The sequence below is a fragment of the Uranotaenia lowii genome, chromosome 2 (assembly GCF_029784155.1).
Source record: "Uranotaenia lowii strain MFRU-FL chromosome 2, ASM2978415v1, whole genome shotgun sequence".
Taxonomy (NCBI): Eukaryota; Metazoa; Arthropoda; class Insecta; order Diptera; family Culicidae; genus Uranotaenia; species Uranotaenia lowii.
The window spans coordinates 419183721-419196928 of NC_073692.1; the positions used below are offsets into that span (position 1 = coordinate 419183721).

General features: G+C 30.2%; 1 protein-coding gene across 1 annotated transcript in view; it reads left to right on the forward strand.

Moving 5' to 3' along the window:
* The window catches only part of LOC129743450 (hemicentin-2-like), a 410268-nt gene extending 398168 nt beyond the window's left edge, over nt 1-12100 (forward strand). The window contains exon 13 of the mRNA XM_055735485.1: nt 5578-12100. Coding sequence (XP_055591460.1) covers nt 5578-5784 — 207 coding nt within the window. The 3' untranslated portion in view covers nt 5785-12100. The remainder of the gene's footprint in view (nt 1-5577) is intronic.
* The last annotated feature ends 1108 nt before the right edge of the window (nt 12101-13208 follow it).

Here is a 13208-nt window from a genome sequence, read left to right on the forward strand (position 1 = left end):
AAATGACAAAAATGACAAAAATGACAAAAATGACAAAAATGACAAAAATGACAAAAATGACGAAAATGACAAAAATGACAAAAATGACAAAAATGACAAAAATGACAAAAATGACAAAAATGACAAAAATGACAAAGATGACAAAAATGATAAAAATGATAAAAATGACAAAAATCACAAAAATGACAAAAATGACAAAAATGACAAAAATGACAAAAATGACAAAAATGACAAAAATGACAAAAATGACAAAAATGACAAAAATGACAAAAATGACAAAAATGACAAAAATGACAAAAATTACAAAAATGACAAAAATGACAAAAATGACAAAAATGACAAAAATGACAAAAATGACAAAAATGACAAAAATGACAAAAATGACAAAAATGACAAAAATGACAAAAATGACAAAAATGACAAAAATGACAAAAATGACAAAAATGACAAAAATGACAAAAATGACAAAAATGACAAAAATGACAAAAATGACAAAAATGACAAAAATGACAAAAATGACAAAAATGACAAAAATGACAAAAATGACAAAAATGACAAAAATGACAAAAATGACAAAAATGACAAAAATGACAAAAATGACAAAAATGACAAAAATGACAAAAATGACAAAAATGACAAAAATGACAAAAATGACAAAAATGACAAAAATGACAAAAATGACAAAAATGACAAAAATGACAAAAATGACAAAAATGACAAAAATGACAAAAATGACAAAAATGACAAAAATGACAAAAATGACAAAAATGACAAAAATGACAAAAATGACAAAAATGACAAAAATGACAAAAATGACAAAAATGACAAAAATGACAAAAATGACAAAAATGACAAAAATGACAAAAATGAAAAAAATGAAAAAAATGAAAAAAATGACAAAAATGACAAAAATGACAAAAATGACAAAAATGACAAAAATGACAAAAATGACAAAAATGACAAAAATGACAAAAATGACAAAAATGACAAAAATGACAAAAATGACAAAAATGACAAAAATGACAAAAATGACAAAAATGACAAAAATGACAAAAATGACAAAAATGACAAAAATGACAAAAATGACAAAAATGACAAAAATGACAAAAATGACAAAAATGACAAAAATGACAAAAATGACAAAAATGACAAAAATGACAAAAATGACAAAAATGACAAAAATGACAAAAATGACAAAAATGACAAAAATGACAAAAATGACAAAAATGACAAAAATGACAAAAATGACAAAAATGACAAAAATGACAAAAATGACAAAAATGACAAAAATGACAAAAATGACAAAAATGACAAAAATGACAGAAATGACAAAAATGACAAAAATGACAGAAATGACAAAAATGACAAAAATGACAAAAATGACAAAAATGACAAAAATGACAAAAATGACAAAAATGACAAAAATGACAAAAATGACAAAAATGACAAAAATGACAAAAATGACAAAAATGACTGAAATGACAAAAATGACAAAAATGACAAAAAATGACAAAAATGACAAAAATGACAAAAATGACAAAAATGACAAAAATGACAAAAATGACAAAAATGACAAAAATGACAAAAATGACAAAAATGACAAAAATGACAAAAATGACAAAAATGACAAAAATGACAAAAATGACAAAAATGACAAAAATGACAAAAATGACAAAAATAACAAAAATGACAAAAATGACAAAAATGACAAAAATGACAAAAATGACAAAAATGACAAAAATGACAAAAATGACAAAAATGACAAAAATGACAAAAATGACAAAAATGACAAAAATGACAAAAATGACAAAAATGACAAAAATGACAAAAATGACAAAAATGACAAAAATGACAAAAATGACAAAAATGACAAAAATGACAAAAATGACAAAAATGACAAAAATGACAAAAATGACAAAAATGACAAAAATGACAAAAATGACAAAAATGACAAAAATGACAAAAATGACAAAAATGACAAAAATGACAAAAATGACAAAAATGACAAAAATGACAAAAATGACAAAAATGACAAAAATGACAAAAATGACAAAAATGACAAAAATGACAAAAATGACAAAAATGACAAAAATGACAAAAATGACAAAAATGACAAAAATGACAAAAATGACAAAAATGACAAAAATGACAAAAATGACAAAAATGATAAAAATGACAAATTAACAAAAATGACAAAAATGACAAAAATGACAAAAATGACAAAAATGACAAAAATGACAAAAATGACAAAAATGACAAAAATGACAAAAATGACAAAAATGACAAAAATGACAAAAATGACAAAAATGACAAAAATGACAAAAATGACAAAAATGACAAAAATGACAAAAATGACAAAAATGACAAAAATGACAAAAATGACAAAAATGACAAAAATGACAAAAATGACAAAAATGACAAAAATGACAAAAATGACAAAAATGACAAAAATGACAAAAATGACAAAAATGACAAAAATGACAAAAATGACAAAAATGACAAAAATGACAAAAATGACAAAAATGACAAAAATGACAAAAATGACAAAAATGACAAAAATGACAAAAATGACAAAAATGACAAAAATGACAAAAATGACGAAAATGACAAAAATGACAAAAATGACAAAAATGACAAAAATGACAAAAATGACAAAAATGACAAAAATGACAAAAATGACAAAAATGACAAAAATGACAAAGATGACAAAAATGATAAAAATGACAAAAATGACAAAAATGACAAAAATGACAAAAATGACAAAAATGACAAAAATGACAAAAATGACAAAAATGACAAAAATGACAAAAATGACAAAAATGACAAAAATGACAAAAATGACAAAAATGACAAAAATGACAAAAATGACAAAAATGACAAAAAAGACAAAAATGACAAAAATGACAAAATTGAAGTGGGAAAATGTCGAAAATAAAATTGTTGTTTTTTCTTTCGAAATGGTGATTTGTTTCAAACGTTGTATCATAGTTATTTTCAGGTTTAATAAGAAAGGAATCTTATTATTTTTGTCTCATTTTTAAATGCTCAATGGCTTAAGATCGCTATCTGAAAGAAATTTTCGGTTTTCATATCTCTTATCGTTTGTTTCGTAAAACACATTAAACACACAAATTTAATTAAATTAAAACTGTTTAAGAATGTAAAACTCTTGTATTTTATTTTGAAATTATTTGTTAAATGAGACTTAGCTACACGGGCTTCTATATAAAGTTTTTAAAAAGTTGAGAATTTATTCGAAGATAGGCACTTTTTTGGTTTTTTTTTACTTTGCTCTAGCCGGACAAGTGATGCGAGTAGGAAAAAAAAAGTTATGACGTCAAAGTAGTCGATTAATCCTTTGAATTCAGCCGCTGTGGCTGAATTCAAAGGAATCATCGACTACTTTGAAATTATAGTTTTATTCAGCTAAGAGGCCTTCAAACCTTCTCTTTGAAAATAAGTTATGACGTCGCAACAGAGCAGTCCATTTTTCATTTAAAGAAAATAGCATCAACGTCAGATTACTAGAAGCAAATCTAATATTTATGAATGTCGTTTTGCAATACTTAAGTGTTTCAGACAGATCTCACGCGTTTGTACCTCTCACAACTGATTTTTAATTCGTTCTTGAATGAAAAAAAAAAATATTTATGGAAAAATTGTAAATTTAGACATCATTAATAATTTTTTTTCGGTTTGCATTCAACATTTTGAAGTCAACAAATAGTGCTTCATAGTGTAGAAAAAAGAGTTTGTAGATAATTAGCATTTCAGATTGCCCGGTTTTATCCAGCCTTGCCAAAATATTTAAAGGAGAATTCGGTCCGGTCAAGTTTCCCCAAGATATAGAAAAAAAACTGCCTGAATTTTTTTTCCGTATTTCACGTAATATTTACTCATTTAGTTATCATGATTTATGATTTTTGCGATAAATTACAATTTTTTAATTTTCCATAAACTGGGGCAACATGCCAAAAATTTCCAACTATTTTGGCTTCTTAAATAAAAAACTTATGTTCAGAGATAATCATACGATTTATTCATCAAAAGTTTTAAGATAGATGAGACATGCAATTGATGTAGTCCAAAAATTATTGGACTCTTCAATAATCTCTGAAAAAAGGGTTATTTCCACTCTTATATGTGTTGTTAGCCTATTTGGTTGACTAATTCAACAGAATCAAAGCAAAATTCCCTTTAATTCAACCACGGTATAAGAAAAGTCCAGAAACCGGTATTTTGATAGCAACCTAACAACTTCTTGCGTGAGCGGTTTCGATTGATGAATATGTATCGATTCCCTTCTTTATATTTTCCAAGTTAGATAAACTACTCATAGGCAGTTGTGCCGTTGTCTGTTGTCTGGGGACCTACCCGATTTTTTAGTGTTGCCTAGTAGTGCTTCATTATTTTCTATCCGATTGTTGATATTGTCAGGTGTTTTTCTTTTTACATTAGAATTCGAACAACCAAGTGTGACCTGGTCCAGTGTCTGCATTTCAGGGATTAACTGATTTTTGATTGAAAATTTCAATGCTTTCAGCAGCATCCAATTTAAGCGAATTGCTATTCAAAGAGCGAATCAGCGAAACATTTATTCGATCAATAGAATATAAAAGAATGACCAGATTAACACATGTGGAATGCTACTGCAGATCTAGGAAGGAAGGATTTTCTTCTTTGAGTTTCCTTTTGGTTTGTACAATGTACACCTTATCACAGTCGAAACATCTGATTTTAAAAATAAAACTTCAATATCAGGTCTATTAACGTTAACGAATTCTGCAAACATGGCGAACTTTTATCATATCCGGTTCAAATCAGAATTCAAGTAGCCATTTGAACGACCTTTTACTTATTTAGTAGGGATAGCGATATTTTTTCCTTTATTATACTAAAATTACGTTGGATTCATAAATTATCGTTTTGAACTTTATAAATAACGATTTCTTCTTTGTACTTTGTACTTATATTGTAGGGATTGCGATTCGCAGTTAAGTTATTAATGACTTGGGTTATCATTTCCAATGATATGTTCGCTCTTGCTGGGCAGTGTTTTGCGTCGAAATTTATCCAATGAGTATTTAGAAATAGACTTCTTGGAAATTTTAAAAGAAAGTCAGTTGATGATTTGTTTGAAAACTGTTTGAAAGTTCGAGTATTCATTTTCAAATCCTAATCGATTAAAATCTAAAATCTAAAAGTCACTTGCAAAACACTGAATTCGATTATGCTCAGCTGCAGCCACCTATAGGTGTCTTCCGCGAATGTTCGTTTCCGATATCTTGCCGAGGAATAATCTCGTTTAGGTTTATCGTTCACACATCCTCAAACTATTATCGCTTATTTGTCAAACCTCAACGCCATTTTACCGGAGCAAACCAACCAGCAGCGCCGGAAGCGAAAATATTCATCTCATGAACACGTTTTCAGCCAACCATGAAATATGGCCTATCTCTTGACGGTGCTGCGGTCTCTGGTGCAAACATAACGATAAATGATTGATTGTCATCCGGTAAAACACACTAAAAACCCTGACTGATTCCCACCCGTTTGATCTTTTCTCTTCCGTTTCAGATAAGCGATATCCATCAGTTCTACACCCGGAACTACGAGCTAGCCTTGAACGAGCTGGAATTCGTGATGAGTTCGATCTCCAACAGTGGTGCCAACCGATTGCTAGACTCGTTGCTGCAAGGATCCGCTTGGTGGCGCCACTGCTGCTGTTCCTGTTGGCTGATAATTAATTTACTCACAATTATCACTACCGCCTGGGTTCATTAATAATGCAATGGCGGTGCCGGATGTGTGTATGAGTGAAGGTGTACAGGAAGATACTTAGCTGGCAACGACGACAGAAGCAGCATCATTGCTGCCATCAATTTCCACATAGAGATTATCCAGCCAGGTGAGATAATTGGACGAATGGAAGGGGAAAACGTTAAAAAGGCCGGGAAACTTTTTTTTTGTTGCCGGCACTGAAAGGTCGAAGAAACTATGCGAATGGCGAGCGAAACGGAAACCCACGATTTTTCTAGCGTGATACTTTTATACAATGGCAAAACAAGCACATACATACATAACTGGTTAAGAGGGGTTTTAGCTAGTTGAGATGAGTTGAAGGTAGAAAAACTACACTCATCTGTCTCTAAAACTTGAAAAGCGTATCGGTGGAAGTAACAGCAAAAATAAAAGATTCCATGTGATAAATGAACTGAAAACGATGTGAAAAATATACTTACATCGTAGAAAACACTGCAATGAAAGCTGATTTAAAAAAAAAGCAAAAACAAAAACCCGTAACTTAGCTGTACGTAATGACTAGGTTAGTGTGTAGCCCGGAAAATATAACTGCAGATAGACAGCTGAACATGATATTCCACTGTAGATTTTAATAATTGAAAAGGATACCGATAGCGTTCTCGGACTGTTTCGATTGGGGGCCTCAATTGCAATACACTGGTCAACGACTCATATGGTTTCTTTTGGCATTATTTTGATTATTTACTGCAAACGGGCCCATCTATGGTCTTGAGATCTTAGATTTTTTAGCCTCACTTAGAGCTGTTAAACACCTTAAAAATTTAAATGCATCAAAAATACAATTATCATTTATAAACCTATTTTTTTTTTGACTGAACTCTCATTTTAATAATTCAAACTATTGAAAATCCCATTTCGCTTTTTTGCATAGTTACCTACAGTTAGAGATCAATAGCTTCCAACTACAGTAGAACCCCGCTTATCCGAGGCAGTCGGGAAAAGGACCACCTCGGATAAGTGAAACCTTGGTTTACACAAAATACATGGAAAACTTTGTCCTTTAGCTTTGAAGCTGCATATCACCCAGGCGCATAGCTTGGTCGATATATGGATTTTGATATGCTATCAAATCGTGTTATTCGGCAAATTTAAACTTAAACTTGTCAATAAACATCGGGTTAATAGAACTACCATACGTCGTGTCAGTAAAACACAACTATACTCGGATTTTGTATGGAAAAGGTAGCTAAGCGTATTGATCATATTTTCACTTGTGAACATAAGTTGGAGTGATATCTGCATGTTCAAAAACTACGAAATTAAGCAAAGTGTAGTCGGAGAATGATTTTAGAAATAGAACTTCTATTTCCACTGGAAGAAGATTCTCTTAGAAATCATATTGTTAAATGATCATCTTATTTTAGGAGGTGAAGATCTCGTTTCAATTTTTCAAATCAATAACAACAATTTGAACTCTATTTTTATATATTTTTTTAAGAGCGTTCAATAACTTATTTCAACCTGTAGGGGAGAGAGTCCACTGCGCCAAGTATCATCATAACTACTTTGTGTGTCAGGTTTCTTCACGATCGGGACTCGATCTCATGATCATTGGCTAAGAAGACAAGGATGCTATCTTCTAGGCCACAATCTGCTGGCTAAATGATACTTCATACAGTTTTTGACCAGCAAATTCAATACGATAGCATGGATATTTGATCAAATTATACTTTCCCACACTTTGGACTCTTCCTCTTTTACCAAAATCCATGAAAAATGACGCTACTTAAGAAATTTTGAGTTTTTTTGAGCTTGGCTAGGCAAGTCCAAAGTATTTTTTGCAAAATAAAGACCGCTATCAACTTTAAAAAAGAAGGCTCCTACATATAATCAGCCTCAGATTGGTGAAGCTCGTTCAGCTTGAAAGTCTTTTAAAAATAACTCGTTGGTTTTGAAAATCGTGAAAATAGCCACATTTTGTAAAATTATGAAAGAATTGTGATCAATCTTGGTAACACAAGAAATCCGAGATACATCGCACCGGATGTAAACACACATGACTGTCACATTTTCGAGCAACGCATTCGAAAGATATGCAAAGCCATTTTTACATTTAGGTATTTTAATAAATTTTCCAAAAAGTTTTTTTAACTGATGAAAATTATATATATTTTTTAAAGCATAGGCTAAACAGTTTGCCAGTATTCAACAAAGTTGTGAAATTTTATAAAATATCTATTATCAATCGGTTTTAAGCGTCCTTTTCTAATGCCAGAAAAAATGAAAATTTATTTTTTAAAGAAGTCATGTAAATTGATTTTATTTCACTGAAACCCTCTCTTTTTAAAAACATAAAACCAATTAAGTTGCAGATTTTTGAAAACAAAAACAACTTATTGGAGCCCAATTCAAAGTTTTTTTAATTTCCAATTAACTTCTTAAGTCAAGCTCTAAATTTTGTATTGTTTAATAAGCGAATAAGTTTAAGGATTTTTGATTTTCTACGGCGTGTTCACAACATATGCTTTAAATAGTAGTATTGAATAGGGAATAATGAGGATATTTGATAACATTTATTATTCTATCATATCTTTTTGGAAAAATGCAGCAGATCGAAGTCTTCTGCATTTTTTGACAGCATGTAATTTCAAAATATTATGCACTAGAAAAGAAAAAGAAACATGAACCCGTAGATGAACTAGAAGAATTTCCGTGGGACATAAAAAAAATAGATAAAAGAGACTTGATCCTTTATTCAGAGTGCCTTAAGTCTTGGTAAAAATCAAACAATATCTGAGTATAGCAGGTCCATAGACTCTTTTTGGCAATATAAGTTTTCATTTCACAGTTTATAAGTGCCAGACAAAAAGAATTTTAAATATTTGCCTACAATGCTAGTGCCATGGCATTGGCATACTTAGAGGCGCAATTATCTCACATTTTGATAAAAGCACAATTTTGGGTCTTTTTTGTCAGGCAATCATTGGAATAATTAAGTAATTGGATAAATATCATTAATTTCGTCCTAAGGAATGATCAAAATCTATTCGAAAGAAAAAGAAATCTTTTTGGACTCTAGGGAAGGGTTGGTCGATCTTTGGAAGGTTGATCTTTTCAAATTAAATTTTCGATTTTTTGGATCGATTCTTTTGCAAGAAAAAAAATCGATTAGATGGTTTCATTTTCGATCCAATCTTTCTATCTTTTGGATTCCTTTTCTCGCTGAGCTGAGATAAAAAGATTCCTTCTTGATTACCGATTTAATGTCAAAAATTCTAAGCTCGCTAGATTTTTGCCCAAATATGCAACACCTAATTTAGAAATGGTCCAGTTTTTTCAGATTCTCCTTATTTTCAAAACCAAACAAAAAATTCAAATTGAAAATTTCTTATGTTTCAATTTTGCGCCCAAGAAAGATTATTTTAAGCCTTAAGTACAATTTCAAATCTTCTATGAAAAATGTTTCAAATTTTTAACCATTTTCATTGAATAATACCTGAGATTTACACAAATTAGCCCTGATGTTTGATTGAAAAGTTTGAATTAATATGCCCGGATTTTGCCATGTTTTTAGATAAAATTGCTCGGCCCGGATACGCGCGAGAAAATTTTAGCAACCTTAATCAATTTGGCTTTTGTGAAGTTTTTGTACGCAGACTTCGTAACATTGTGAGAACCTAAATTGAAACGTTGATAAAAGGAGCTCTCCCTAATTAACACTGGAGATCGACCCTACAGATACGATTTTTTAGATGGATCGATCTTACGACCGTTTCACTGAATCGATCTTGGAGATCGATCATTTCCTGGAGATCTAATATTCCTATTCTAGGTATCAATTGAATCCATGATATACATCATGAAGTTCATATTTTACTCTAACGATAGACATATTGAAGTAAATATTTTAATTATAATGTTTTAGTGTGGGAACATTTTAAAGTGATAAAAGAACCACCAAGTCACATTTTGTAAGATTTTTCAAACTAATAATTCTATTTTTTAAGTTTTTCAGATAACAAGTTTGTCGATTTGGTCTGTTTGGCAATGTTGTCTAGTTCATTTGATCTTCGTAAGACATTCATCAAGTTTCCCCAGGGATCAAGCATTCTTAGTATTTCCTACTATTTGCAATTAAATAAAATTTTCGACGGCTGGACTTATTTCTTGTTTTTGAATAATTAACAATTTTATAATCTGTCCTTTTGTATATTAAAAAAAAAGTTTTATTGGTGAACTAACATTAAAATAATTTCTTAATTTTTTTTAAAAAATTTCATTTCATATAACTTTTTAGTAAGAAGTTTAATTTATTATGGAATAAATCTAGTTAATATGGAGATAACAAATTCCCAAAAAGAGCAACACAAGGAAATGGAAAACTACCAAATAACATTGCGTATAGATTTCAGTTTGAATCAAATGGGTTATTTTTTGTTAATTGAGGTACAAGATTTTTTTATTTGAATTCTTTTCCTTGCGGTTACCATCGGTTAAAGTTTTTTTGTATTCTCTGAATTTTGTGTTCAATAAGGGGACGGAATAATATGAAAATTAAATAAAAAATAAATAATGCCTAATATTATAATTAGAAACAAAATTACCCTTTATTGAGTAACCGACAGTTTTCTTTATAAATAGTTCATTTAATTACAAAATTTAAAAAAAAATCCCTTTTCATTTTGCTCAATATTTAAGAGCTGATTTCGATAAATCCAAATTAAACTCCAGTAATTAAACTTTTGCTATGTATTATACGCAATTTGAGGAAATTGATAATCAATTTTCAAAACAAAACTTTTTTTTGGAAATTTTCGAAGCACAGTTTAAACGTTCTGCGATCACTATTGAATAAATTCAATTAATTTAAATCAAGGCAAGGAAATATGCAATAAGGATGACTTGAATTATTATGACAGAAATTATAATTTTTTCGTTGAACTGTGTTTTAAATATTTTTAACGATTTATCCCTTAATCTTAAATATATTCAAAAATTAAATGCAATAAAGTGGTAGAAATTCCTATGAGCACAATCATTTTTTAGGTTTATTCTCATCAGAAATGAAATATCACCAAAATTATGATATCATTTGAAACATTTTTTAAAATTGCACTATTTTTATCATAACACAAATTAATTGGAAATTAACGATTGAACAAACAACTGTTAGTAAAAATAGCTGGTTGGAAACCTTTTATCAAAAAAGTGTTAATGGTATTGAGTCAATTGGACTATCCAATGTTTTTGAGACTTTTTTTGTACTCGTCTATTTGAAAATTGTGAATCTTTAAGTTCCTTCCAGTCTTTCTCATGTTTGTTGCACATGGACTGATCCAAACTTTCGATAATAACTTCAGACACATCTGGAAAAGATATTCCTAAGATTTTAAAACGCATTCAGAGCTAAATTATGGCCACTCCGTAAAATGATTCTTTCTCATGAAAAACCCTTACAATTTTTTCTTGGGAACATGCATCAAGGCATTATTTAGCAGAAAGATAAAGTTAACATCCATAATTTTCTTAGAAAAAGAAGAACAGTTCACAGTTTAGAAATTTTGTGCAGTTATTTTGAAATATAATTATTTGAATTTTTCCTTTTCCCAAGAATCCAATCTTCATCATGAGACAGCGTCTCTGAAGTTTTAATTTCTGCTGTGCCTTGGGAACTTTAAAAGATTATGATAAATTTGAGGATAAACACGGATAATGTTTTTCAATGAGAAGGAGTTTATTTTTACTATTAGAATCAGAGTAGAACTGAAATTTCAGAAAGAACAGTCTTATAGTATGAATTGAAAAGGTAAAATTTGAATACTCAGAATTCAGCATAAAATGCACTACTAGACAGTAACTGATTCCATTTACGGAGGATTTTATAAACTTTCACTTTATCTCTCTGCTTTTTACTGTCATATTTCATATCCGAAATAAAAATTGGAATGGATCTCAAAGAGAAAAAATCATTTTCCGGAGTTTCAGGCCATAATTAAGCTCTGAATTCTATTTGAATCACAGGAATATCTCTGCCAGATCTGTTAAATGTTTGGATCAGTTCATAAGCTGCAAACACGTGAAAGATACAAAGGAACCTACATATTTACAATTTTTAATTGGCTAGAACAAAAAGTCTTAAAAATATAGGATAATCCAATTGACTCAACGTCCAACCAAATATTTGACAGTATTTTGATAACAGCCCAAGTAACAATTTTAGCTTTATTATGGTCAGCAAAATTTCGTTTGGACTATAGCATTAATCTTCATAAAAAGCTAAAGCGCATTCTATAACATCACCTGGACTCTAATAAAGCCAAAATTAGGCTATTTGGCCCTACCCTAGAAACTTTCTAGGGTAGGGCCAAATAGCCTAATTTTGGCTTTATTAGAGTCCAGGTGATGTTATAGAATGCGCTTTAGCTTTTTATGAAGATTAATGCTATAGTCCAAACGAAATTTTGCTGACCATAATAAAGCTAAAATTGATACTTGGGCTGTTATCAAAATACTGTCAAATATTTGGTTGGACGTTGAGTCAATTGGATTATCCTATATTTTTAAGACTTTTTGTCATCATGACATATTATTGTTGGTCATCAATGTTGGTCACCAAAGCTTTTAAAAAGCTATTATAAAACATGTTAGGATTTTTTTTTTTTTCGATTCTGTGAGTTCTCGGAGTTTTATTTTTTTTTCAGCAACCATAATGGTTGATGAATGATGATTGCATTATTGAGATATTTATGATCTGGTAAAATTAATAGCCAAAATACCAATTTTTTAACCATATTATGAGCCTCTTTTGTACTGCCAGCCAAGATTTTAGGTAAAATGTGTATGAAATAGTATCTTAAAATAAATGCGCCTCGTCAAATCTGATGGTCGATCATGATGGAATTGATGGAAAATAGGCCTGAAAAAATATTTTCCAATGCTTGCATTGTGAATCCATCAACATGGCGTCATTTTGTGCCCTTCGATTTTGCAACCAACATTGCGTGAGTCAATTCATAGTTTTATTATGGTTTAATGATGACCCCAAAAAAAGCTACGATTTGACGTTTCTCTCGCAAGCCAATCAATTACACGCTTAGGATGAGTTCCTAATTTCTGAGTTGTTAATCCTTAGTACAGTAAATGAGGACATACATTTTAAATAAAAACGGATTGGTTGTTAATCACCCGTGGAATTAATCATGAGTTGAAGTCAAATTTCGTTGTCTGACGCCATCTTGAAATCCAAGATGGCGGCTTTCGCTGATCTTTGAAATGTTGTAAATGACCTAAAATCGCATGAAACCCCATCAATATTGGTATTGGGTGAAAGGGCTAAACGATTAGAAGTCGAATTTCGCTATCAGACGCCATCTTGAAATCCAAGATGGCGGCATCCGCTGAACTTTTAATGCTGTAAATGACAAAAAGTCGCATTAAACAACCAC